Source organism: Panulirus ornatus, chromosome 5, assembly GCF_036320965.1.
Source record: "Panulirus ornatus isolate Po-2019 chromosome 5, ASM3632096v1, whole genome shotgun sequence".
In the NCBI taxonomy this organism is placed as follows: Eukaryota; Metazoa; Arthropoda; class Malacostraca; order Decapoda; family Palinuridae; genus Panulirus; species Panulirus ornatus.
This window is the reverse complement of record NC_092228.1, coordinates 26,020,704-26,047,388: the sequence shown is the minus strand read 5'-3', so window position 1 is coordinate 26,047,388 and position 26,685 is coordinate 26,020,704. Positions and strand designations below refer to the sequence as shown.

The 26,685-nt window shown below is 42.1% G+C and overlaps 1 protein-coding gene across 1 annotated transcript in view; it reads right to left on the bottom strand.

The window, feature by feature from the left end:
* LOC139748635 (uncharacterized) overlaps window positions 1–26,685 on the bottom strand; it is a 707,069-nt gene that overhangs the window by 158,896 nt on the left and 521,488 nt on the right. Inside the window, exon 4 of the mRNA XM_071661839.1 lies at window positions 10,477–10,660. Within this exon, the coding sequence (XP_071517940.1) occupies window positions 10,477–10,660 (184 nt within the window). The remainder of the gene's footprint in view (window positions 1–10,476; window positions 10,661–26,685) is intronic.

The following is a 26,685-nucleotide window of genomic DNA, read 5'->3' as shown; positions in this document are numbered from 1 at the left end:
TAGGATCAACACTAGTGAAACACCATATGATCAGGACTAGTGAAACACCATAGGATCAACACGAGTAAAACAACATAGGATCAACACCAGTGAAACACCATAGGATCAACACTAGTGAAACGCCATATGATCAACACTAGTGAAACACCATAGGATCAACACTAGCGAAACACCATATGATCAACACCAGTGAAACACCATATGATCAACACTAGTGAAACACCATAGGATCAGGACTGGTGAAACACCATAGGATCATCACTAGTGAAACACCATAGGATCAGGACTGGTGAAACACAATAGGATCAACACTAGTGAAACACCATATGATCAGGACCAGTGAAACACCATAGGATCAACACTAGTGAAACACCATATTATCAACACTAGTGAAACACCATAGGATCAGGACTGGTGAAGCACCATAGGATCAACACTAGTGAAACACCATATGATCAGGACCAGTGAAACACCATAGGATCAACACTAGTGAAACACCATATGACAGGACTGGAGAAACACCATAGGATCAGCACTAGTGAAACACCTAGGATCAACACTAGTGAAACACCATATGATCAACATTAGTGAAACACCATAGGATCAACACTAGTGAAGCACCGTATGATCAGGACTGGTGAAACACAATAGGATCAACACTAGTGAAACACCATATGATCAGGACTAGTTAAACACCATAGGATCAACACTAGTGAAACACCATATGATCAGGACTGATGAAACACCATAGGATCAACACTAGTGAAACACCATATGATCAGGACTAGTGAAACACCATAGGATCAACACGAGTAAAGCAACATAGGATCAACACCAGTGAAGCATCATATGATCAACATTAGTGAAACACCACACGACCAAGACGAGTGAAATACCATAGGATGAAGACCAGTGAAACACAGCATGATCAACACTATTGAAACACCATAGGATCAACACCAGTGAAACAACATATGATCAACACTAGTAAAAAACCATGTTGTCACCACTGGTGAAACACCATATAATTAACATGAGTGAAACATCAATTGATGAACATTAGTGAAACACCATATGACCAAGACTAGTGAAACACCATCTGACCAAGACTAGTGAAACACCATATGACCAAGACTAGTGAAACATACCATATGACCAAAACTAGCGAAACATATCATATGACCAAGACAAGTGAAGCACCATATTATCAACACTATTGAAACACCATATGACCAAGACTAGTGAAACATACCATATGACCAAGACTAGTGATACACCATATCATCAACACTATTGAAACACCATATGATCAGCATTAGTGAAACACCTTATGATCAATATTAGTGAAACACTGTATGATTAACACTAGTGAAGCAACATAGGATCAAAATTAGTGAGACACCATATGGTGAACACTAGTGAAACACCATATGATCAACATTAGTGAAACACCAAGTGATCATCACTGGTGAAACACAATAGGATTAACACTAGTGAAGCACGATAGGATCAACATTGGTGAAACACCACATGACCAAGACGAGTTAAATACCATATTATCACCACTAGTGAAACACCATATGATCAACACTTGTGAAGCAACATATGATCAACACTAGTGAAACGTCCTATGGTCAACATTAGTGAAACACTATAGGATCACCACATGATCAACACTAGTGAAAAAATATATGAATAACACTAGTGAAATGCCATATGATCAACACTAATGACACACCATATAATCAAAACTAGTGAAACACTATATGACCATGACGAGTGAAGTATACCATATGACCAAAACTAGTGAAACACCATATGATCAAGATTAGTGAAACATACCATATGACCAAGACTAGTGAAACACCATATGATCAAGATTAGTGAAACATACCATATGACAAAGACTAGTGAAACACCATATGACAAAGACTAGTGAAACACCATATGACCAAGACTAGTGAAACACCATATGATCAAGATTAGTGAAACATACCATATGACAAAGACTAGTGAAACATTATATGACCAAGACAGTGAAACACCATATGATCAAGATTATTGAAACATACCATATGATCAAGATTATTGAAATACCATATGACCAAGACTAGTGAAACACACCAGATGATCAAGAATAGTGAAACACCATATGACCAAGACTGGTGAAACACACCAGATGATCAAGACTAGTGAAACACCATATGACCAAGACTAGTGAAACACACCATATGATCAAGACTAGTGAAACATACCATATGATCAAGACTAGTGAAACACACCATATGATCAAGACTAGTGAAACATACCATATGATCAAGACTAGTGAAACACCATATGACCAAGACTAGTGAAACACACCATATGATCAAGACCAGTGAAACATACCATATGATCAAGACTAGTGAAACACACCATATGATCAAGACTAGTGAAACATACCATATGATCAAGACTAGTGAAACACCCTATGATCAAGACTAGTGAAACACCATATGATCAAGACTAGGGAGACATACCATATGATCAAGACTAGTGAAACATACCATATGATCAAGACTAGTGAAACATACCATATGATCAAGACTAGTGAAACATACCATATGACCAAGACTAGTGAAACATACCATATGATCAAGACTAGTGAAACATACCATATTATCAAGACTAGTGAAACATACCATATGGTCAAGACTAGTGAAACATACCATATGATCAAGACTAGTGAAACACCATATGATGAAGATTAGTGAAACATACCATATGACCAAGACTAGTGAAACACACCATATGACCAAGACTAGTGAAACATACCATATGATCAGGACTAGTGAAACATACCATATGATCAAGACTAGTGAAACATACCATATGATCAAGACTAGTGAAACATACCATATGACCAAGACTAATGAAACATACCATATGATCAAGACTAGTGAAACATACCATATGACCAAGACTAGTGAAACATACCATATGATCAAGACTAGTGAAACATACCATATGACCAAGACTAGTGAAACATACCATATGACCAAGACTAGTGAAACATACCATATGATCAAGACTAGTGAAACATACCATATGACCAAGACTAGTGAAACATACCATATGATCAAGACTAGTGAAACATACCATATGACCAAGACTAGTGAAACATACCATATGACCAAGACTAGTGAAACATACCATATGACCAAGACTAGTGAAACATACCATATGATCTAGACTAGTGAAACATACCATATAGTATTATGATAACTATCATTCGTAAAGTTCAAAAGACAGTATTTAGCTGAACATTAAACCAAGTTGACTGAATGTTTATATCATTGAAAAGTATGACAAGAGAAACATGATATCTTGTTGACAATCATCATATCAGATTTTTGTGCCACATTAAGAAATCCTTATCAAAATACTGATTAATATCAACATGAGGAAGTCTATGACTTACTTCCCCTTTCCCAGTTATGATTACAACTTATTATCAATTGTGTCCTCAGGTGTTGTTAACAGATAAGGTTATGAGACACAACTGGTACAACCAGTTCACAACTGGTGGCACGTCGTCCGCCACAGTCATATTGGATGATTGGAAGTTAAGGAACAGATAAGACTTTACCAAGATTTATTGAAGGCAATCAACTGTTATCACCAGGGAGAGATAAGGCGAGAGATAAGAGAGGGGTGTCTGTGGCCCAGACACGATCTCTTCCAGACAGACCTGGTGGCACGATCCAGGACACATGACGCCCTTATGTTGGTCACACCAGCTGGTGGCAGGATCAAGGACACACGACGCCCTTATGATGGTCACACCAGCTGGTGGCAGGATCCAGGACACATGACACCTTTATGTTGGTCACACCAGCTGGTGGCATGATCCAGGACACATGACACCTTTATGTTGGTCACACCAGCTGGTGGCATGATCCAGGACACATGACACCTTTATGTTGGTCACACCAGCTGGTGGCATGATCCAGGACACATGACACCTTTATGTTGGTCACACCAGCTGGTGGCATCATCCAGGACACATGACACCTTTATGTTGGTCACACCAGCTGGTGGCATCATCCAGGACACATGACACCGTTATGTTGGTCACACCCGTTGGTGGCAGGATCCAGGACACATGACACCTTTATGATGGTCACACCAGCTGGTGGCAGGATCCAGGACACATGACGCCCTTATGTTGGTCACACCAGCTGGTGGCAGGATCCAGGACACATAACACCTTTATGTTGGTCACACCAGCTGGTGGCAGGATCCAGGACACATGACACCTTTATGATGGTCACACCAGCTGGTTGCAGGATCCAGGACACATGACACCTTTATGATGGTCACACCAACTGGTGGCAGGATCCAGGACACATGACACCTTTATGATGGTCACACCAGCTGGTGGCAGGATCCAGGACACATGACACCTTTATGATGGTCACACCAGCTGGTGGCAGGATCCAGGACACATGACGCCCTTATGTTGGTCACACCAGCTGGTGGCAGGATCCAGGACACATGACACCTTTATGATGGTCACACCAGCTGGTTGCAGGATCCAGGACACATGACACCCTTATGATGGTCACACCAGCTGGTTGCAGGATCCAGGACATATGACACCCTTATGATGGTCAAACCAGCTGGTTGCATGATCCAGGACACATGATACCCTGATTTTGATCACAACAGCTGGTGGAAGGATCTAGGAGACATGACATCCTTATGTTGGTCACATCAGCTGGTGGAAGGATCCAGGACACAGGACATCCTTAGTTGGTCACATCAGCTTGTGGAAGGATCCAGGACACATGACACCCTTATGTTGGTCATACCAGCTTGTGGAGGGATCTAGGACACATGACACCCTTATGTTGGTCATACCAGCTTGTGGAAAGATCCAGGACACATGACACCCTTATGTTGGTCATACCAGCTTGTGGAAGGAGCCAGGACACATGACACCCTTATGTTGGTCATACCAGCTTGTGGAAGGAGCCAGGACACATGACACCCTTATGTTGGTCATACCAGATTGTGGAAGGATCCAGGACACATGACACCCTTATGTTTGTCATACCAGCTGATGGCAGGAGTCAGGACACATGACACCCTTATGTTTGTCATACCAGCTGGTGGCAGGAGCCAGGACACATGACACCCTTATGTTGGTCATACCAGATTGTGGAAGGATCCAGGACACATGACACCCTTATGTTTGTCATACCAGCTGGTGGCAGGAGTCAGGACACATGACACCCTTATGTTTGTCATACCAGCTTGTGGCAGGAGCCAGGACACATGACACCCTTATGTTGGTCATACCAGCTTGTGGAAGGAGCCAGGACACATGACACCCTTATGTTGGTCATACCAGCTTGTAGAAGGATCCAGGACACATGACACCCTTATGTTGGTCATACCAGCTTGTGGCAGGATCCAGGACACATGACACCCTTATGTTGGTCATACCAGCTGGTGGCAGGAGCCAGGACACATGACACCCTTATGTTGGTCATACCAGCTTGTGGAAGGATCCAGGACACATGACACCCTTATGTTGGTCATACCAGCTTGTGGAAAGATCCAGGACACATGACACCCTTATGTTGGTCATACCAGCTTGTGGAAGGATCCAGGACACATGACACCCTTATGTTGGTCATACCAGCTTGTGGAAGGATCCAGGACACATGACACCCTTATGTTGGTCATACCAGCTTGTGGAAAGATCCAGGACACATGACACCCTTATGTTGGCCATACCAGCTTGTGGAAGGAGCCAGGAGACATGACACCCTTATGTTGGTCATACCAGCTTGTGGAAGGAGCCAGGACACATGACACCCTTATGTTTGTCATACCAGCTGGTGGCAGGAGCCAGGACACATGACACCCTTATGTTGGTCATACCAGCTTGTGGAAAGATCCAGGACACATGACACCCTTATGTTGGTCATACCAGCTTGTGGAAGGAGTCAGGACACATGACACCCTTATGTTGGTCATACCAGCTTGTGGAAGGATCCAGGACACATGACACCCTTATGTTGGTCATACCAGCTTGTGGAAGGATCCAGGACTCATGACACCCTTATGTTGGTCATACCAGCTTGTGGAAGGATCCAGGACACATGACACCCTTATGTTGGTCATACCAGCTGGTGGCAGGAGCCAGGACACATGACACCCTTATGTTGGTCATACCAGCTTGTGGAAGGATCCAGGACACATGACACCCTTATGTGGGTCATACCAGCTTGTGGAAAGATCCAGGACACATGACACCCTTATGTTGGTCATACCAGCTTGTGGATGATCCATAAGTATCCGTCCAGACAGAAGAGTTTGACGACATTCTCTAAGTAAACACACTTCCTAGTTACCAGTGCTAGTCCATACGGGACAGTACGTCAACACACTTCCTAGTTACCAGTGCTGGTCCACACGGGACAGTACGTCAACACACTTCCTAGTTACCAGTGCTGGTCCACACGGGACAGTACGTCAACACACTTCCTAGTTACCAGTGCTGGTCCACAGGTCCACACGGGACAGTACGTCAACACACTTCCTAGTTACCAGTGCTGGTCCACACGGGACAGTACGTCAACACACTTCCTAGTTACCAGTGCTGGTCCACACGGGACAGTACGTCAACACACTTCCTAGTTACCAGTGCTGGTCCACACGGGACAGTACGTCAACACACTTCCTAGTTACCAGTGCTGGTCCACACGGGACAGTACGTCAACACACTTCCTAGTTACCAGTGCTGGTCCACAGGTCCACACGGGACAGTACGTCAACACACTTCCTAGTTACCAGTGCTGGTCCACAGGTCCATACGGGACAGTACGTCAACACACTTCCTAGTTACCAGCTGCGTCAACACACTTCCTAGTTACCAGTGCTGGTCCACACGGGACAGTACGTCAACACACTTCCTAGTTACCAGTGCTGGTCCACACTGGACAGTACGTCAACACACTTCCTAGTTACCAGTGCTGGTCCACACTGGACAGTACGTCAACACACTTCCTAGTTACCAGTGCTGGTCCACAGGTCCACACGGGACAGTACGTCAACACACTTCCTAGTTACCAGTGCTGGTCCACAGGTCCACACGGGACAGTACGTCAACACACTTCCTAGTTACCAGTGCTGGTCCACAGGTCCACACGGGACAGTACGTCAACACACTTCCTAGTTACCAGTGCTGGTCCACACGGGACAGTACGTCAACACACTTCCTAGTTACCAGTGCTGGTCCACACGGGACAGTACGTCAACACACTTCCTAGTTACCAGTGCTGGTCCACACGGGACAGTACGTCAACACACTTCCTAGTTACCAGTGCTGGTCCACACGGGACAGTACGTCAACACACTTCCTAGTTACCAGTGCTGGTCCACACGGGACAGTACGTCAACAAACATTAGGTCATCCTGACAGATGGCGCTGGTGGTCACGTCTTATAGTAACACTGAATATTAAATGATATATATAAGTATAACACTGAATGTGCAGGCGAGTGTACAATAGATGTAACATTACAACACCGAATGTGCAATAACGTTTACAAATGATGTATTATAACACTGAATGTGCAGGATATTGTACACCGATGTAGTATTGCAACACTGAATGTGCAGGATATTGTACAACGATGTAATATTGTAACACTAAATGTACAGGATATTGTACAACGATGTAATATTGTAACACTAAATGTGCAGGATATTGTACAACGATGTAATATTGTAACACTGAATGTGCAGGATATTGTACAGCGATGTAATATTGTAACACTGAATGTGCAGGATATTGTACAACGATGTAATATTGTAACACTGAATGTGCAGGATACTGTACAGCAATGTAATATTGTAACACTTTATATTCAGAAAGGTGTACAACAGATGTAACACTGCATGTGAGGTAGGTGTATAGTACATGTAACACTGTATGTTCAGGAAGGTGTACAGTACATGTAACACTGTATGTTCAGAAAGGTGTTCAGTACATGTAACACTGCATATGTGCAGGAAGGTGTACAGTACATGTAACACTGTATGTTCAGGAAGGTGTACAGTACATGTAACACTGTATGTGCAGGAAGGTGTACAGTACATGCAACACTGTGTACAGAGGTAGTACATGTACAAGTATGTTCAGGAAGGTGTACAGTACATGTAACACTGTATGTGCAGGAAGGTGTACAGTACATGTAACACTGTATGTTCAGGAAGGTGTACAGTACATGTAACACTGTATGTTCAGGAAGGTGTACAGTACATGTAACACTGTATGTTCAGGAAGGTGTACAGTACATGTAACACTGTATGTTCAGGAAGGTGTACAGTACATGAACACTGTATGTTCAGGAAGGTGTACAGTACATGTAACACTGTATGTGCAGGAAGGTGTACAGTACATGTAACACTGTATGTTCAGGAAGGTGTACAGTACATGTAACACTGTATGTTCAGGAAGGTGTACAGTACATGTAACACTGTATGTTCAGGAAGGTGTACAGTACATGTAACACTGTATGTTCAGGAAGGTGTACAGTACATGTAACACTGTATGTTCAGGAAGGTGTACAGTACATGTAACACTGTATGTTCAGGAAGGTGTACAGTACATGTAACACTGTATGTTCAGGAAGGTGTACAGTACATGTAACACTGTATGTTCAGGAAGGTGTACAGTACATGTAACACTGTATGTTCAGGAAGGTGTACAGTACATGTAACACTGTATGTTCAGGAAGGTGTACAGTACATGTAACACTGTATGTTCAGGAAGGTGTACAGTACATGTAACACTGTATGTTCAGGAAGGTGTACAGTACATGTAACACTGTATGTTCAGGAAGGTGTACAGTACATGTAACACTGTATGTTCAGGAAGGTGTACAGTACATGTAACACTGTATGTTCAGGAAGGTGTACAGTACATGTAACACTGTATGTTCAGGAAGGTGTACAGTACATGTAACACTGTATGTTCAGGAAGGTGTACAGTACATGTAACACTGTATGTTCAGGAAGGTGTACAGTACATGTAACACTGTATGTTCAGGAAGGTGTACAGTACATGTAACACTGTATGTTCAGGAAGGTGTACAGTACATGTAACACTGTATGTTCAGGAAGGTGTACAGTACATGTAACACTGTATGTTCAGGAAGGTGTACAGTACATGTAACACTGTATGTTCAGGAAGGTGTACAGTACATGTAACACTGTATGTTCAGGAAGGTGTACAGTACATGTAACACTGTATGTTCAGGAAGGTGTACAGTACATGTAACACTGTATGTTCAGGAAGGTGTACAGTACATGTAACACTGTATGTTCAGGAAGGTGTACAGTACATGTAACACTGTATGTTCAGGAAGGTGTACAGTACATGTAACACTGTATGTTCAGGAAGGTGTACAGTACATGCAACACTGTATGTTCAGGAAGGTATACAGTACATGTAACACTGTATGTTCAGGAAGGTGTACAGTACATGTAACACTGTATGTTCAGGAAGGTGTACCGTACATTTAACACTGTATGTTCAGGAAGGTGTACAGTACATGTAACACTGTATGTTCAGGAAAGTGTACAGTACATGAACACTGTATGTTCAGGAAGGTGTACAGTACATGTAACACTGTATGTTCAGGAAGGTGTACAGTACATGTAATACTGTATGTTCAGGAAGGTGTACAGTGCATGCAACACTGTATGTTCAGGAAGGTGTACAGTACATGTAACACTGTATGTTCAGGAAGGTGTACAGTACATGTAACACTGTATGTTCAGGAAGGTGTACCGTACATGTAACACTTTATGTTCAGGAAGGTGTACAGTACATGTAACACTGTATGTTCAGGAAAGTGTACACTACATGAACACTGTATGTTCAGGAAGGTGTACAGTACACATAACACTGTAAGGGTGGATGGTGTTGGTGGAGGGGGGGGGGTTAGAGGGTGTTGGTGGAGGTGTAGGGCGGGTGTGGTCATTACATGTCAGTAGGTGTTGTTTCCTTAATCACCAGTAAGTATTTAGGTTATGTAGTTAAGACCAGTTTAAGACAAGGTTTAGAGGTCATCTCAGGTCAGATTAAGGTCACGTGTTTACTGGGTCAGATCAGGCCGAGCCCAGGACTAAGACATGTTCAGTACACCTAAACCATCTGTGTGGCAGTGTAGGAGTAACCCCTCCTCACAGCAGTACACCTACACCATCTGTGTGGCAGTGTAGGAGAGACTCCTCCTCCCCACAGCAGTACACCTACACCATCTGTGTGGCAGTGTAGGAGTGAACCCTCCTCACAGCAGTACACCTACACCATCTGTGTGGCAGTGTAGGAGAGACTCCTCCCCACAGCAGTACACCTACACCATCTGTGTGGCAGTACACCTACACACATGACTCAATAAATTCTTCCTTTACTTGGCTTAATACCGTTGTTAACATGTTGATGGTGGACACGGTGACCAGGAGGAGGAAGGCGGTCTCGACCAGGGAACACTTGGTCACTGGTAGACAACTGTAGATGGATCGACCCAGCGGGATCAAGATGGCAGCTCGACCACAGTCGACCAGGGCCTGGTGGAACAGCAGACCTTGCGACCATCTGTAGACACGAGAGGAGGTCGTCAGTACATGAAGCTAACATGGCCCCTAACATGGACCTAACATGGCCAACACATGACCTAACATGGCCAACACATGATCTAACATGGCCAACACATGATCTAACATGGCCAACACATGACCTAGCATGGCCAACACATGATCTAACATGGCCAACACATGACCTAACATGGCCAACACATGACCTAACATGGCCAACACATGATCTAACATGGCCAACACATGACCTAACATGGCCAACACATGACCTAGCATGGCCAACACATGAGCTAACATGGCCAATACATGACCTAGCATGGCCAACACATGATCTAACATGGCCAACACATGATCTAACATGGCCAACACATGACCTAACATGGCCAACACATGACCTAACATGGCCAACACATGATCTAACATGGCCAACACATGACCTAACATGGCCAACACATGACCTAACATGGCCAACACATGACCTAGCATGGCCAACACATGACCTAACATGGCCAACACATGACCTAACATGGCCAACACATGATCTAACATGGCCAACAAAAGGTAAACATGTCATTAACATTAGGTATGGTTGAGTGGGCCAGCCATGGTCACCCTCAGCTGGCACGGCAGGAGTGGCTAGTGTCACCATCTGGGAGAGAGAGAGAGAGAGAGAGAGAGAGAGAGAGAGAGAGAGAGAGAGAGAGAGAGAGAGAGAGAGAGAGAGAGAGAGAGAGAGAGGGGGGGTGGATGTGCCACATGATCTCCAATACAAGTGTACGTTTGCTGGTCTCCTGCATGATGACCCAGCATTTTGGAGACATCTGTACTGTGAACACGTCAACCACCTCATGATGGTGGAGATACAGCTGATGGTGGAGATACATGTGATGGTGGAGATACAGCTGATGGTGGAGATACAGCTGATGCTGGAGATACATGTGATGGTGGAGATACAGCTGATGGTGGAGATACAGCTGATGGTGGAGATACATGTGGTGGTGGAGATACAGCTGATGGTGGAGATACAGCTGATGGTGGAGATACAGCTGATGGTGGAGATACAGACCCCAGGTGATGGTGGAGACAGTTTCCTGACAGCATTTGATACACTACTGTCCACAAACTATTGCTTCTGTACAACCCATCTGTCATGGTGGATGTGAACATTGTACAACACATCTGTCATGGTGGATGTGAACATTGTACAACACATCTGTCATGGTGGATGTGAACATTGAACAATTGTACAACACATCTGTCATGGTGGATGTGAACATTGTACAATACATCTGTCATGGTGGATGTGAACATTGTACAACACATCTGTCATGGTGGATGTGAACATTGTACAACACATCTGTCATGGTGGATGTGAACATTGAACAATTGTGCAACACATCTGTCATGGTGGATGTGAACATTGTACAACACATCTGCCATGGTGGATGTGAACATTGAACAATTGTACAACACATCTGTCATGGTGGATGTGAACATTGTACAAACACTCTGTCATGGTGGATGTGAAACATTGAACAATTATCCAACACATCTGTCATGGAGGGATGTGAACATTGTACAACACATCTGTCATGGTGGATGTGAACATTGTACAACACATCTGTCATGGTGGATGTGAACATTGAACAATTTACAACACATCCTGTCATGGGGGATGTGAACATTGTACAACACAGGCATGGGGAATGTAATGTCATGGTGGATGTGAATTGAACAATTGTACAACACATCTGTCATGGTGGATTTGAACATTGAACAATGTACAACACATCTGTCCATGGGTGGATGTGAACATTGAACAATTGTACAACACAATCTGTCATGGTGGATGGAACATTGTACAACACATCTGTCATGGTGGATGTGAAATGTACAACACATTCTGTCATGGTGGATGTGGAACATTGTCAACACATCTGTATGTGGCTGTGAACATTTTACAAAAATCTGTCATGGTGGATGTGAACATTGTACAAACACATCTGTCATGGTGGATGTGAACATTGTACAACACATCTGTCATGGTGGATGTGAACATTGTACAACACATCTGTCATGGTGGATGTGAACATTGAACAATTGTACAACACATCTGTCATGGTGGATGTGAACATTGTACAACACATCTGTCATGGTGGATGTGAACATTGAACAATTGTACAACACATCTGTCATGGTGGATGTGAACATTGTACAATACATCTGTCATGGTGGATGTGAACATTGAACAATTGTACAACACATCTGTCATGGTGGATGTGAACATTGAACAATTGTACAACACATCTGTCATGGTGGATGTGAACATTGAACAATTGTACAACACATCTGTCATGGTGGATGTGAACATTGAACAATTGTACAACACATTTGTCATGGTGGATGTGAACATTGAACAATTGTACAACACATCTGTCATGGTGGATGTGAACATTGAACAATTGTACAACACATCTGTCATGGTGGATGTGAACATTGAACAATTGTACAACTCATCTGTCATGGTGGATGTGAACATTGAACAATTGTACAACTCATCTGTCATGGTGGATGTGAACATTGAACAATTGTACAACACATCTGTCATGGTGGATGTGAACATTGAACAATTGTACAACACATCTGTCATGGTGGATGTGAACATTGAACAATTGTACAACACATCTGTCATGGTGGATGTGAACATTGTACAACACATCTGTCATGGTGGATGTGAACATTGTACAACACATCTGTCATGGTGGATGTGAACATTGTACAACACATCTGTCATGGTGGATGTGAACATTGTACAACACATCTGTCATGGTGGATGTGAACATTGTACAACACATCTGTCATGGTGGATGTGAACATTGTACAACACATCTGTCATGGTGGATGTGAACATTGTACAACACATCTGTCATGGTGGATGTGAACATTGTACAACACATCTGTCATGGTGGATGTGAACATTGTACAACACATCTGTCATGGTGGATGTGAACATTGAACAATTATACAACACATCTGTCATGGTGGATGTGAACATTGTACAACACATCTGTCATGGTGGGATGTGAACATGAACTATTGTACTAACACCTCTGTCTATGGTGGATGTGAACAGTGGTAACTATACATCTGTCATGGTGGTAGTGAACATTGAACACTTGTACAACACATCTGTCCTGGTGATGTGAACTTTGTACAATTGTACAACACATCTGTCATGGTGGATGTGAACATTGACAATTGTACAACACATCTGTCATGGTGGATGTGAACTATTGAACAATTGTACAACACAATTTGTCATGGTGGATGTGGAACATTGAACAATTGTACATCACATCTGTCCTTGGTGGATGTGAACATTGAACAATTGTACAACACATCTGGTCATGGTGGATGTGAACATTGAACATTGTATCAACTCATCTGTCATGGTGGATGTGAACTTTTGAACAATTGTACAACTCATCTGTCCATGGTGGATGTGACATTGAAAAATTGTACAACTCATCTGTCATGGTGGATGTGAACATTTGAACAATTGGTACAACACATCTGTCATGGTGGATGTGAACATTGTACTACACATCTGTCATGGTGGATGTGAACATTGTACAACACATCTGTAATGGGGAATGTCAATGGTGGATGTGAACATTGTACAACACATCTGTCATGGTGGATGTGAACATTGTACAACACATCTGTCATGGTGGATGTGAACATTGTACAACACATCTGTCATGGTGGATGTGAACATTGTACAACACATCTGTCATGGTGGATGTGAACATTGAACAATTGTACAACACATCTGTCATGGTGGATGTGAACATTGTACAACACATCTGTCATGGTGGATGTGAACATTGAACAATTGTACAACACATCTGTCATGGTGGATGTGAACATTGTACAACACATCTGTCATGGTGGATGTGAACATTGAACAATTGTACAACACATCTGTCATGGTGGATGTGAACATTGTACAACACATCTGTCATGGTGGATGTGAATATTGTACAACACATCTGTCATGGTGGATGTGAACATTGAACAATTGTACAACACATCTGTCATGGTGGATGTGAACATTGTACAACACATCTGTCATGGTGGATGTGAACATTGAACAATTGTACAACACATCTGTCATGGTGGATGTGAACATTGTATAACACATCTGTCATGGTGGATGTGAATATTGAACAATTGTACAACACATCTGTCATGGTGGATGTGAACATTGTACAACACATCTGTCATGGTGGATGTGAACATTGTACAACACATCTGTCATGGTGGATGTGAACATTGAACAATTGTACAACACATCTGTCATGGTGGATGTGAACATTATACAACACATCTGTCATGGTGGATGTGAACATTGAACAATTGTACAACACATCTGTCATGGTGGATGTGAACATTGTACAATACATCTGTCATGGTGGATGTGAACATTGAACAATTGTACAACACATCTGTCATGGTGGATGTGAACATTGAACAATTGTACAACACATCTGTCATGGTGGATGTGAACATTGAACAATTGTACAACACATCTGTCATGGTGGATGTGAACATTGAACAATTGTACAACACATTTGTCATGGTGGATGTGAACATTGAACAATTGTACAACACATCTGTCATGGTGGATGTGAACATTGAACAATTGTACAACACATCTGTCATGGTGGATGTGAACATTGAACAATTGTACAACTCATCTGTCATGGTGGATGTGAACATTGAACAATTGTACAACTCATCTGTCATGGTGGATGTGAACATTGAACAATTGTACAACACATCTGTCATGGTGGATGTGAACATTGAACAATTGTACAACACATCTGTCATGGTGGATGTGAACATTGTATAACACATCTGTCATGGTGGATGTGAACATTGTACAACACATCTGTCATGGTGGATGTGAACATTGTACAACACATCTGTCATGGTGGATGTGAACATTGAACAATTGTACAACACATCTGTCATGGTGGATGTGAACATTGTACAACACATCTGTCATGGTGGATGTGAACATTGAACAATTGTACAACACATCTGTCATGGTGGATGTGAACATTGTACAATACATCTGTCATGGTGGATGTGAACATTGAACAATTGTACAACACATCTGTCATGGTGGATGTGAACATTGAACAATTGTACAACACATCTGTCATGGTGGATATGAACATTGAACAATTGTACAACACATCTGTCATGGTGGATGTGAACATTGAACAATTGTACAACACATTTGTCATGGTGGATGTGAACATTGAACAATTGTACAACACATCTGTCATGGTGGATGTGAACATTGAACAATTGTACAACACATCTGTCATGGTGGATGTGAACATTGAACAATTGTACAACTCATCTGTCATGGTGGATGTGAACATTGAACAATTGTACAACTCATCTGTCATGGTGGATGTGAACATTGAACAATTGTACAACACATCTGTCATGGTGGATGTGAACATTGAACAATTGTACAACACATCTGTCATGGTGGATGTGAACATTGAACAATTGTACAACACATTTGTCATGGTGGATGTGAACATTGAACAATTGTACAACACATCTGTCATGGTGGATGTGAACATTGAACAATTGTACAACTCATCTGTCATGGTGGATGTGAACATTGAACAATGGTACAACACATGTCATGGTGGATGTGAACATTGAACAATTGTACAACACATCTGTCATGGTGGATGTGAACATTGAACAATTGTACAACACATCTGTCATGGTGGATGTGAACATTGAACAATTGTACAACACATCTGTCATGGTGGATGTGAACATTGAACAATTGTACAACACATCTGTCATGGTGGATGTGAACATTGAACAATTGTACAACACATCTGTCATGGTGGATGTGAACATTGAGCAATTGCACAACACATTTGTCATGGTGGATGTGAACATTGAACAGTTGTACAACACATCTGTCATGGTGGATGTGAACATTGAACAATTGTACAACACATATGTCATGGTGGATGTGAACATTGAACAATTGTACAACTCATCTGTCATGGTGGATGTGAACATTGAACAATTGTACAACACATCTGTCATGGTGGATGTGAACATTGAACAATTGTAGAACACATCTGTCATGGTGGATGTGAACATTGAACAATTGTACAACACATCTGTCATGGTGGATGTGAACACTGAACAATTTACAACACATCTGTCATGGTGGATGTGAACATTGAACAATTGTACAACTCATCTGTCATGGTGGATGTGAACATTGAACAATTGTACAACACATCTGTCATGGTGGATGTGAACACTGAACAATTGTACAACACATCTGTCATGGTGGATGTGAACATTGAACAATTGTACAACACATCTGTCATGGTGGATGTGAACATTGAACAATTGTACAACACATCTGTCATGGTGGATGTGAACATTGAACAATTGTACAACACATCTGTCATGGTGGATGTGAACATTGAACAACTGTACAACACATCTGTCATGGTTGTGAACACTAAACAATTGAAAATAGACAACTATGATCATAAGGTAGTTATACATAATAAAGTAGTTATATACATACTAAAGTAGATCTATACATAATAAAGTAGTTATATACATAATAAAGTAATTATATTCATAATAGAGTGTTATATACATAATAAAGTAGTTATATGCACAATAAAGTAGTTATATACATACTAAGGTAGATCTATACATAATAACGTAGTTATATACGTAATAAAGTAGTTATATACATAATAAAGTGATTATATGCATAATAAAATGTTATATACATGATAAAGTAGTTATATGCATAATATAGTAGTTATATACATAATAGTTACATACATAAGAAAGTAGTCATATACATAATAAAGTAGTTATATACATTATATAGTAGTTATATACATAATAAAGTAGATATATACATAATAAAGTAGTTATTCATGACATGGATTAAGAGCTAATAATGTTAACTTTATATGATTCACAGAAATGATTCTAACTTAACACATGACAGGTTCAATACATGGCCATGACTGTTGGCCCATACCATGCAGTACATGGCCATGACTGTTGGCCCATACCATGCAACACATGGCCATGACTGTTGGCCCATACCATGCAATACATGGCCATGAGGGAGTGTGGGAGGTTATATGTGAGTATGGTGCATGAACAGCATCATGTAACAAAAATGTGACAAATAAAGATGTCTAAATGTTTAGTGTTGCCCTATTCCCCCAACTTAGCTAATCTAAGACTTGTTCTAAGAAACTGTGTTTGTAATGTTGCTTTCCAGTACAATAACACCATCAGTAAGACCTTAATAAATAATAGGCCAAATCATGCAACAATTGGGAGTGTTTACGCCATCAAATGCAAGTCATGTAAATATATTTATATAGGCCAGAGAGGTAAAACTGTAACGGAGAGATGTTATTGGCACCGTCATGCAGTACGCAGAGATGACCACAAAAATGCGATCGCTAAACATTGTCATGAAAATGATCGTCCTGGCCATAGATCTTGAAAATCCTGTTAACTTATACCCCTCTGCTGATTATGTCACACGTAACGTCATTGAATCTGTCTTAATTGTTGATACTAAGAATTTTAATTTGTCCCCAGGCAACTTTAAAGCCCATCCTAGCATTAACCAAATCATTATGAGAAAATTGACAAAACACGAAGACATAAATAAAGTTGTTCAAGACACACTCAGGTCAACCCCCGCCACCTTAATCACTCTCCCTTACAAGGATTACGACCAGACACAGCAGACAGTGCTGGGCCTACATAGATTGGTGTTGGACGGCGGGAGCCAAGTGTGATGTTGGGATTTAAATGACTTGGTTAAGTACTGATGATAAGGGTGATTGTCTCCACGAAACATGTCTTGCCACATGTATAGAAAACTTACATGTTAAATAGAATTGTATGAACTACTGAAGTGCGAAGGTTCTGGGAGCGATGAACAATGAGTGGAAGGCGAGAACGTTATCTTGGAAAGCAAAAATGGGTATGTTTGAAGGAATAGTGGTTTCAACAATGTTGTATGGTTGCGAGGCGTGGGCTATGGATAGAGTTGTGCGCAGGAGGGTGGATGTGCTGGAAATGAGATGTTTGAGGACAATATGTGGTGTGAAGTGGTTTCATCAAGTAAGTAATGAAAGGGTAAGAGAGATGTGTGGTAATAAAAAGAGTGTGGTTGAGAGAGCAGAAGAGGGTGTTTTGAAATGGTTTGGTCACATGGAGAGAATGAGTGAGGATTGATTGACCAAGAGGATATATATGTCAGAGATGGAGGGAACGAGGAGAAGTGGGAGACCAAATTTTAGGTGGAAAGATGGAGTGTGTATATATATATATATATATATATATATATATATATATATATATATATATATATATATATATATATATATATATATATATATATATATATATATATATATATACATACAAATGAGTGGGAGATGTATAAAAGAAAGAGACAAGAGGTCAAGAGAAAGGTGCAAGAGGTGAAAAAGAGGGCAAATGAGAGTTGGGGTGAGAGAGTATCATTAAATTTTAGGGAGAATAAAAAGATGTTCTGGAAGGAGGTAAATAAAGTGCATAAGACAAGGGAGCAAATAGGAACTTTAGTGAAGGGGGCTAATGGGGAGGTGATAACAAGTAGTGGTGATGTGAGAAGGAGATGGAGTGAGTATTTTGAAGGTTGTTGAATGTGTTTGATGATAGAGTGGCAGATATAGGGTGTTTTGGTCGAGGTGGTGTGCAAAGTGAGAGGGTTAGGGAAAAATGATTCGGTAAACAGAGAAGAGGTAGTAAAAGCTTTGCGGAAGATGAAAGCCGGCAATGCAGCAGGTTTGGATGGTATTGCAGTGGAATTTATTAAAAAGGGAGGTGACTGTATTGTTGACTGGTTGGTAAGGTTATTTAATGTATGTATGAGTCATGGTGAGGTGCCTGAGGATTGGCGGAATGCGTGCATAGTGCCATTGTATAAAGGCAAAGGGGATAAGAGTGAGTGCTCAAATTACAGAAGTATAAGTTTGTTGAGTATTCCTGGTAAATTATATGGGAGGGTATTGATTGAGAGGGTGAAGGCATGTGCAGAGCATCAGATTGGGGAAGAGCAGTGTGGTTTCAGAATTGGTAGAGGATGTGTGGATCAGGTGTTTGCTTTGAAGAATGTATGTGAGAAATACTTAGAAAAGCAAATGGATTTGTATGTAGCATTTATGATCTGGAGAGGGGTATATGATAGAGTTGATAGAGATGCTCTGTGGAAGGTACTAAGAATATATGGTGTGGGTGGCAAGTTGTTAGAAGCAGTGAAAAGTTTTTATCGAGGATGTAAGGCATGTGTACGTGTAGGAAAAGAGGAAAGTGATTGGTTCTCAGTGAATGTAGGTTTGCAGCAGGGGTGTGTGATGTCCCCATGGTTGTTTAATTTGTTTATGGATGGGGTTGTTACAGCGCTGGTGTTGATACAGCGCTGGTGGCTGATTCATGTGAGAAACTGCAGAAGCTGGTGACTGAGTTTGGTAAAGTGTGTGAAAGAAGAAAGTTAAGAGTAAATGTGAATAAGAGCAAGGTTATTAGGTACAGTAGGGCCGAGGGTCAAGTCAATTGGGAGGTAAGTTTGAATGGAGAAAAACTGGAGGAAGTAAAGTGGAGTGGATCTGGCAGCGGATGGAACCATGGAAGCGGAAGTGAATCGTAGGGTGGGGGAGGGGGCGAAAATCCTGGGAGCCTTGAAGAATGTGTGGAAGTCGAGAACATTATCTCGGAAAGCAAAAATGGCTATGTTTGAAGGAATAGTGGTTCCAACAATGTTGTATGGTTGCGAGGCGTGGGCAATGGATAGAGTTGTGCGCAGGAGGGTGGATGTGCTAGAAATGAGATGTTTGAGGACAGTATGTGGTGTGAGGTGGTTTGATCGAGTAAGTAATATAAGGGTAAGAGAGATGTGTGGAAATAAGAAGAGCGTGGTTGAGAGAGCAGAGGAGGGTGTTTTGAAATGGTTTGGGCACATGGAGAGAATGAGTGAGGAAAGATTGACCAAGAGGATATATGTGTCGTAGGTGGAGGGAACGAGGAGAAGTGGGAGACCAAATTGGAGGTGGAAAGATGGAGTGAAAAAGATTTTGTGTGATCGGGGCCTGAACATGCAGGAGGGTGAAAGGCGGGCAAGGAATAAAGTGAATTGGATCGATGTGGTATACCGGGGTTGACGTGCTGTCAATGGATTGAATCAGGGCATGTGAAGCGTCTGGGGTAAACCATGGAAGGTTGTGTGGGGCCTGGATGTGGAAAGGGAGTTGTGGTTTCGGTGCATTATTACATGACAGCTAGAGACTGAGTGTGAGCGAATGGGGCCTTTGTTGTCTTTTCCTAGCGCTACCTCGCACACATGAGGGGGAGGGGGATGTTATTCCATTAGTGGCGAGGTGGCGATGTGAATGAATAAAGGCAGTGTGAATTGTGTGCATGTGTATATGTGTATATGTCTGTGTGTGTATATATATGTATACGTTGAGATGTATAGGTATGTATATTTGCGTGTGTGGACGTGTATGTATATATATGTGTATATGGGTGGGTTGGGCCATTTCTTTCATCTGTTTCCTTGCGCTACCTCGCAAACGCAGGAGACAGCGACAAAGCAAAATAAATAATATATATATATATATATATATATATATATATATATATATATATATATATATATATATATATATATATATATATATATATATAAAGGTGCAAGAGGTGAAAAAGAGGGCAAATGAGAGTTGGGGTGAGAGAGTATCAGTAAATTTTACGGAGAATAAAAAGATGTTTTGGAAGGAGGTAAATAAAGTGCGTAAGACAAGGGGCAAATGGGAACTTCAGTGAAGGGCGCAAATGGGGAGGTGATAACAAGTAGTGGTTATGTGAGAAGGAGATGGAGTGAGTATTTTGAAGGTTTGTTGAATGTGTTTGATGATAGAGTGGAAGATATAGGGTGTTTTGGTCGAGGTGGTGTGCAAAGTGAGAGGGTTAGGGAAAATGATTTGGTAAACAGAGAAGAGGTAGTAAAAGCTTTGCGGAAGATGAAAGCCGGCAAGGCAGCAGGTTTGGTTGGTATTGCAGTGGAATCTATTAAAAAAGGGAGGTGACTGTATTGTTGACTGGTTGGTAAAGTTATCTAATGTATGTATGACTCATGGTGAGGTGCCTGAGGATTGGCAGAATGCGTGCATAGTGCCATTGTACAAAGGCAAACGGGATAAGAGTGAGTGCTCAAATTACAGAGGTATAAGTTTGTCGAGTATTCCTGGTAAATTATATGGGAGGGTATTGATTGAGAGGGTGAAGGCATGTACAGAGCATCAGATTGGGGAAGAGCAGTGTGGTTTCAGAAGTGGTAGAGGGTGTTTGGATTAGGTGTTTGCTTTGAAGAATGTATGTGAGAAATACTTAGAAAAGCAAATGGATTTGTATGTAGCATTTATGGATCTGGAGAAAGCATATGATAGAGTTGATAGAGATGCTCTGTGGAAGGTATTAAGAATATATGGTGTGGGAGGCAAGTTGTTAGAAGCAGTGAAAAGTTTTTATCGAGGATGTAAGGCATGTGTACGTGTAGGAAGAGAGGAAAGTGATTGGTTCTCAGTGAATGTAGGTTTGCGGCAGGGGTGTGTGATGTCTCCATGGTTGTTTAATTTGTTTATGGATGGGGTTGTTAGGGAGGTGAATGCAAGAGTTTTGGAAAGAGGGGCAAGTATGAAGTCTGTTGTGGATGAGAGGGCTTGGGAAGTGAGTCAGTTGTTGTTCGCTGATGATACAGCGCTGGTGGCTGATTCATGTGAGAGACTGCAGAAGCTGGTGACTGACTTTGGTAAAGTGTGTGAAAGAAGAAAGTTAAGAGTAAATGTGAATAAGAGCAAGGTTATTAGGTACAGTAGGGTTGAGGGTCAAGTAAATTGGGAGGTAAGTTTGAATGGAGAAAAACTGGAGGAAGTAAAGTGTTTTAGATATCTGGGAGTGGATCTGGCAGCGGATGGAACCATGGAAGCGGAAGTGAATCATAGGGTGGGGGAGGAGGCAAAAATCTTGGGAACCTTGAAGAATGTGTGGAAGTCGAGAACATTATCTCGGAAAGCAAAAATGGCTATGTTTGAAGGAATAGTGGTTCCAACAATGTTGTATGGTTGCGAGGCGTGGGCAACTGGATAGAGTTGTGCGCAGGAGGGTGGATGTGCTGGAAATGAGATGTTTGAGGACAATGTGTGGTGTGAGGTGGTTTGATCGAGTAAGTAACGTAAGGGTAAGAGAGATGTGTGGAAATAAAAAGAGCGTGGTTGAGAGAACAGATGAGGGTGTTTTGAAATGGTTTGGGCACATGGAGAGAATGAGTGAGGAAAGAGTGACCAAGAGGATATATGTGTCGGAGGTGGAGGGAACGAGGAGAGGTGGGAGACCAAATTGGAGGTGGAAAGATGGAGTGAAAAAGATTTTGTGTGATCGGAGCCTGAACATGCAGGAGGGTGAAAGGAGGGCAAGGAATAGAGTGAATTGGATCGATGTGGTATACCGGGGTTGACATGCTGTCAGTGGATTGAACCAGGGCATGTGAAGCGTCTGGGGTAAACCATGGAAAGTTGTGTGGGGCCTGGATGTGGAAAGGGAGCTGTGGTTTCGGGCATTATTACATGACAGCTGGAGACTGAGTGTGAACGAATGGGGCCTTTGTTGTCTTTTCCTAGTGCTACCTCGCACACATGAGGGGGGAGGGGGAAGGTATTCCATGTGTGGCGAGGTGGCGATGGGAATGAATGAAGGCAGACAGAGTGAATTGTGTGCATGGGTATATATGTATGTGTCTGTGTGTGTATATATATGTGTACATTGAGATGTATAGGTGTGTATATTTGCGTGTCGGGACGTGTATGTATATACATGTGTATGGGGGTGGGTTGGGCCATTTCTTTCGTCTGTTTCCTTGTGCTACCTCGCAAACGCGGGAGACAGCGACAAAGCAATATATATATATATATATATATATATATATATATATATATATATATATATATATATATATATATATATATATATATATATATATATATATATATATATATATATATATATATATATATATATATATATATATATAATGAAGCTACAGGTGTAAGGTTGGTAGTGTGAGTAGTTCGTGTTGCTTTGTCACGTCAGGTTAACAATGTGTTGTTTGATGTTACGTCAGGATGAGGCTCACCCCTGCTACTTGACCCACTCCAGGTGACCCTTGTGTATCTAACCTACAGCACTGATGTCCTCCACTCTCCTCACTCACTCCCTACACTCCCTTTATATTACATCCACCTTATATATATATATATATATATATATATATATATATATATATATATATATATATATATATATATATATATATATATATTTTTTTTTTTTTTTTTTTCATACTATTCACCATTTCCCGCGTTAGCCAGGTAGCGTTAAGAACAGAGGACTGGGCCTCTGAGGGAATATCCTCACCTGGCCCCCTTCTCTGTTCCTTCTTTTGGAAAATGGAAAAAAAAACAAGAGGGGAGGATTTCCAGCCCTCCGCTCCCTCCCCTTTTAGTCGCCTTCTACGACACGCAGGGAATACGTGGGAAGTATTCTTTCTCCCCTATCCATAGGGATAATATATATATATATATATGTGTATATAGTGGATGGATTGAACACTCTACACCCAGAGTGTGTACTCTACACCCAGAGTGTATACACTCTACACCCAGACTGTGTACTCTACACCCAGAGTGTACACTCTACACCCAGAGTGTACACTCTACACCCAGAGTGTGTACTCTACACCCAGAGTGTGTACTCTACAGTGACTGACCTTTCATGGGTCGTTGACATTTCCAGGCCAGCGGCCAACACTCTCTCCTCTCACTATTCTCCTCTCACTCTCATTATCTTCCTCTCACTCTCACTACGTTCCTCCCACTCTCACTACGTTCCTCCCACTCTCACTGTGTCCCTCTCACTCTCACTACGTTCCTCCCACTCTCAATGTGTCCCTCTCACTCTCACTCTGTTCCTCTCGCTCTCACTGTGCCCCTCTCACTCTCACTCTGTTCCTCTCGCTCTCACTGTGTCCCTCTCACTCTCACTATGTTCCTCTCGCTCTCAAAATGTTCCTCTCACTCTCACTATGCTCCTCTCACTCTCACTATGTCCCTCTCACTCTCACTATACTCCTCTCACTCTCACTGTGTCCCTCTCACTCTCACTATGTTCCTTTCACTCTCATTATGTTCCTCTCACCCTCACTGTGTTGCCTTACACTGTTACTATGCCCGCTCTCACTCTCAATCTATTCTCTTCTCTCTCTCTCTCTCTCTCTCTCTCTCTCTCTCTCTCTCTCTCTCTCTCTCTCTCTCTCTCTCTCTCTCTCTCTCTCTCTCTCTCTCTCTCTCTCTCTCTCTCTCTCTCTCTCTCTCTCTCTTACATAAACTGGTCATCTATCATACTTCTATCTCATGTCAACTGGTCATCTATCATACTTCTATCTCATGTCAACTGGTCATCTATCATACTTGTCTCATATGAGTTTTTCATCTTTCATATTCCACTTTCCAGTACACATGTTTCCATTATCATCTCAAACTGTATCATGCGTTTGTGAAATATTTATCGAAATTTATAGTACTGGCTTAGAATGATGGGCCAAGAGTCAGGTATGATGAGCCAAGGGTCAAGTTAGAGTCAGGTATGATGGGCCAAGGGTCAGGTATGATGAGCCAAGGGTCAGGTAAGATGACCCAAGGGTCAGGTATGATGGGCCAAGGGTCAGGTAGGATGAGCCAAGGGTCAGGAATGATGACCCAAGGGTCAGGTTGATGGGCCAAGGGTCAGAATGACCCAAGGGTCAGGTATGATGGGCCAAGGGTCAGGATGATGACCCAAGGGTCAGGTATGATGAGCCAAGGGTCAGGAATGATGACCCTAAGGGTCAGGTATGATGGGCCAAGGGTCAGGAATGATGACCCAAGGGTCAGGTATGATGGGCCAAGGGTCAGGTATGATGGGCCAAGGGTCAGGTATGATGACCTAAGGGTCAGGTATGATGGGCCAAGGGTCAGGAATGATGGACCCAAGGGTCAGGTATGATGGGCCAAGGGTCAGGAATGATGACCCAAGGGTCAGGTATGATGAGGCCAAGGGTCAGGAATGATGACCCAAGGGTCAGGTATGATGGGCCAAGGGTCAGGAATGATGACCTAAGGGTCAGGTATGATGGGCCAAGGGTCAGGTATGATGGGCCAAGGGTCCAGGTGTATACAACACAGATCTCATCATGGTCAGTAAGTGACCCACATCTCGTGTTCTGATCCCGGGAGATACATGTACTGTATCGTCATACAAAATGGTTCTGTGGTTGACCACTTTACTGGCACAAACGGAGGGAAAATGGTGTTCTCATCGCACAGGAAACCATTTCTCTTTTAATAGATAACTGAACATGTACTCCATCGGCCACTGTGCAACGCCAGAACTGGAGATGATGTACACAACACAGGGTTGTGCATGTACACAACACAGGGTTGTGCATGTACACAACTCAGGGTTGTGCATGTACACAGCACAGGGGTGTGCGTGTACACAACACAGAGTTGTGCATGTACACAACACAGAGTTGTGCATGTACACAACTCAGGGTTGTGCATGTACACAACACAGAGTTGTGCATGTACACAACACAGGTTTGTGCGTGTACACAACACAGAGTTCTGCATGTACACAACACAGAGTTGTGCATGTACACAACTCAGGGTTGTGCATGTACACAACACAGGTTTGTGCGTGTACACAACACAGAGTTGTGCATGTACACAACACATGGGTGTGCATGTACACAACTCAGGGTTGTGCATGTACACAACA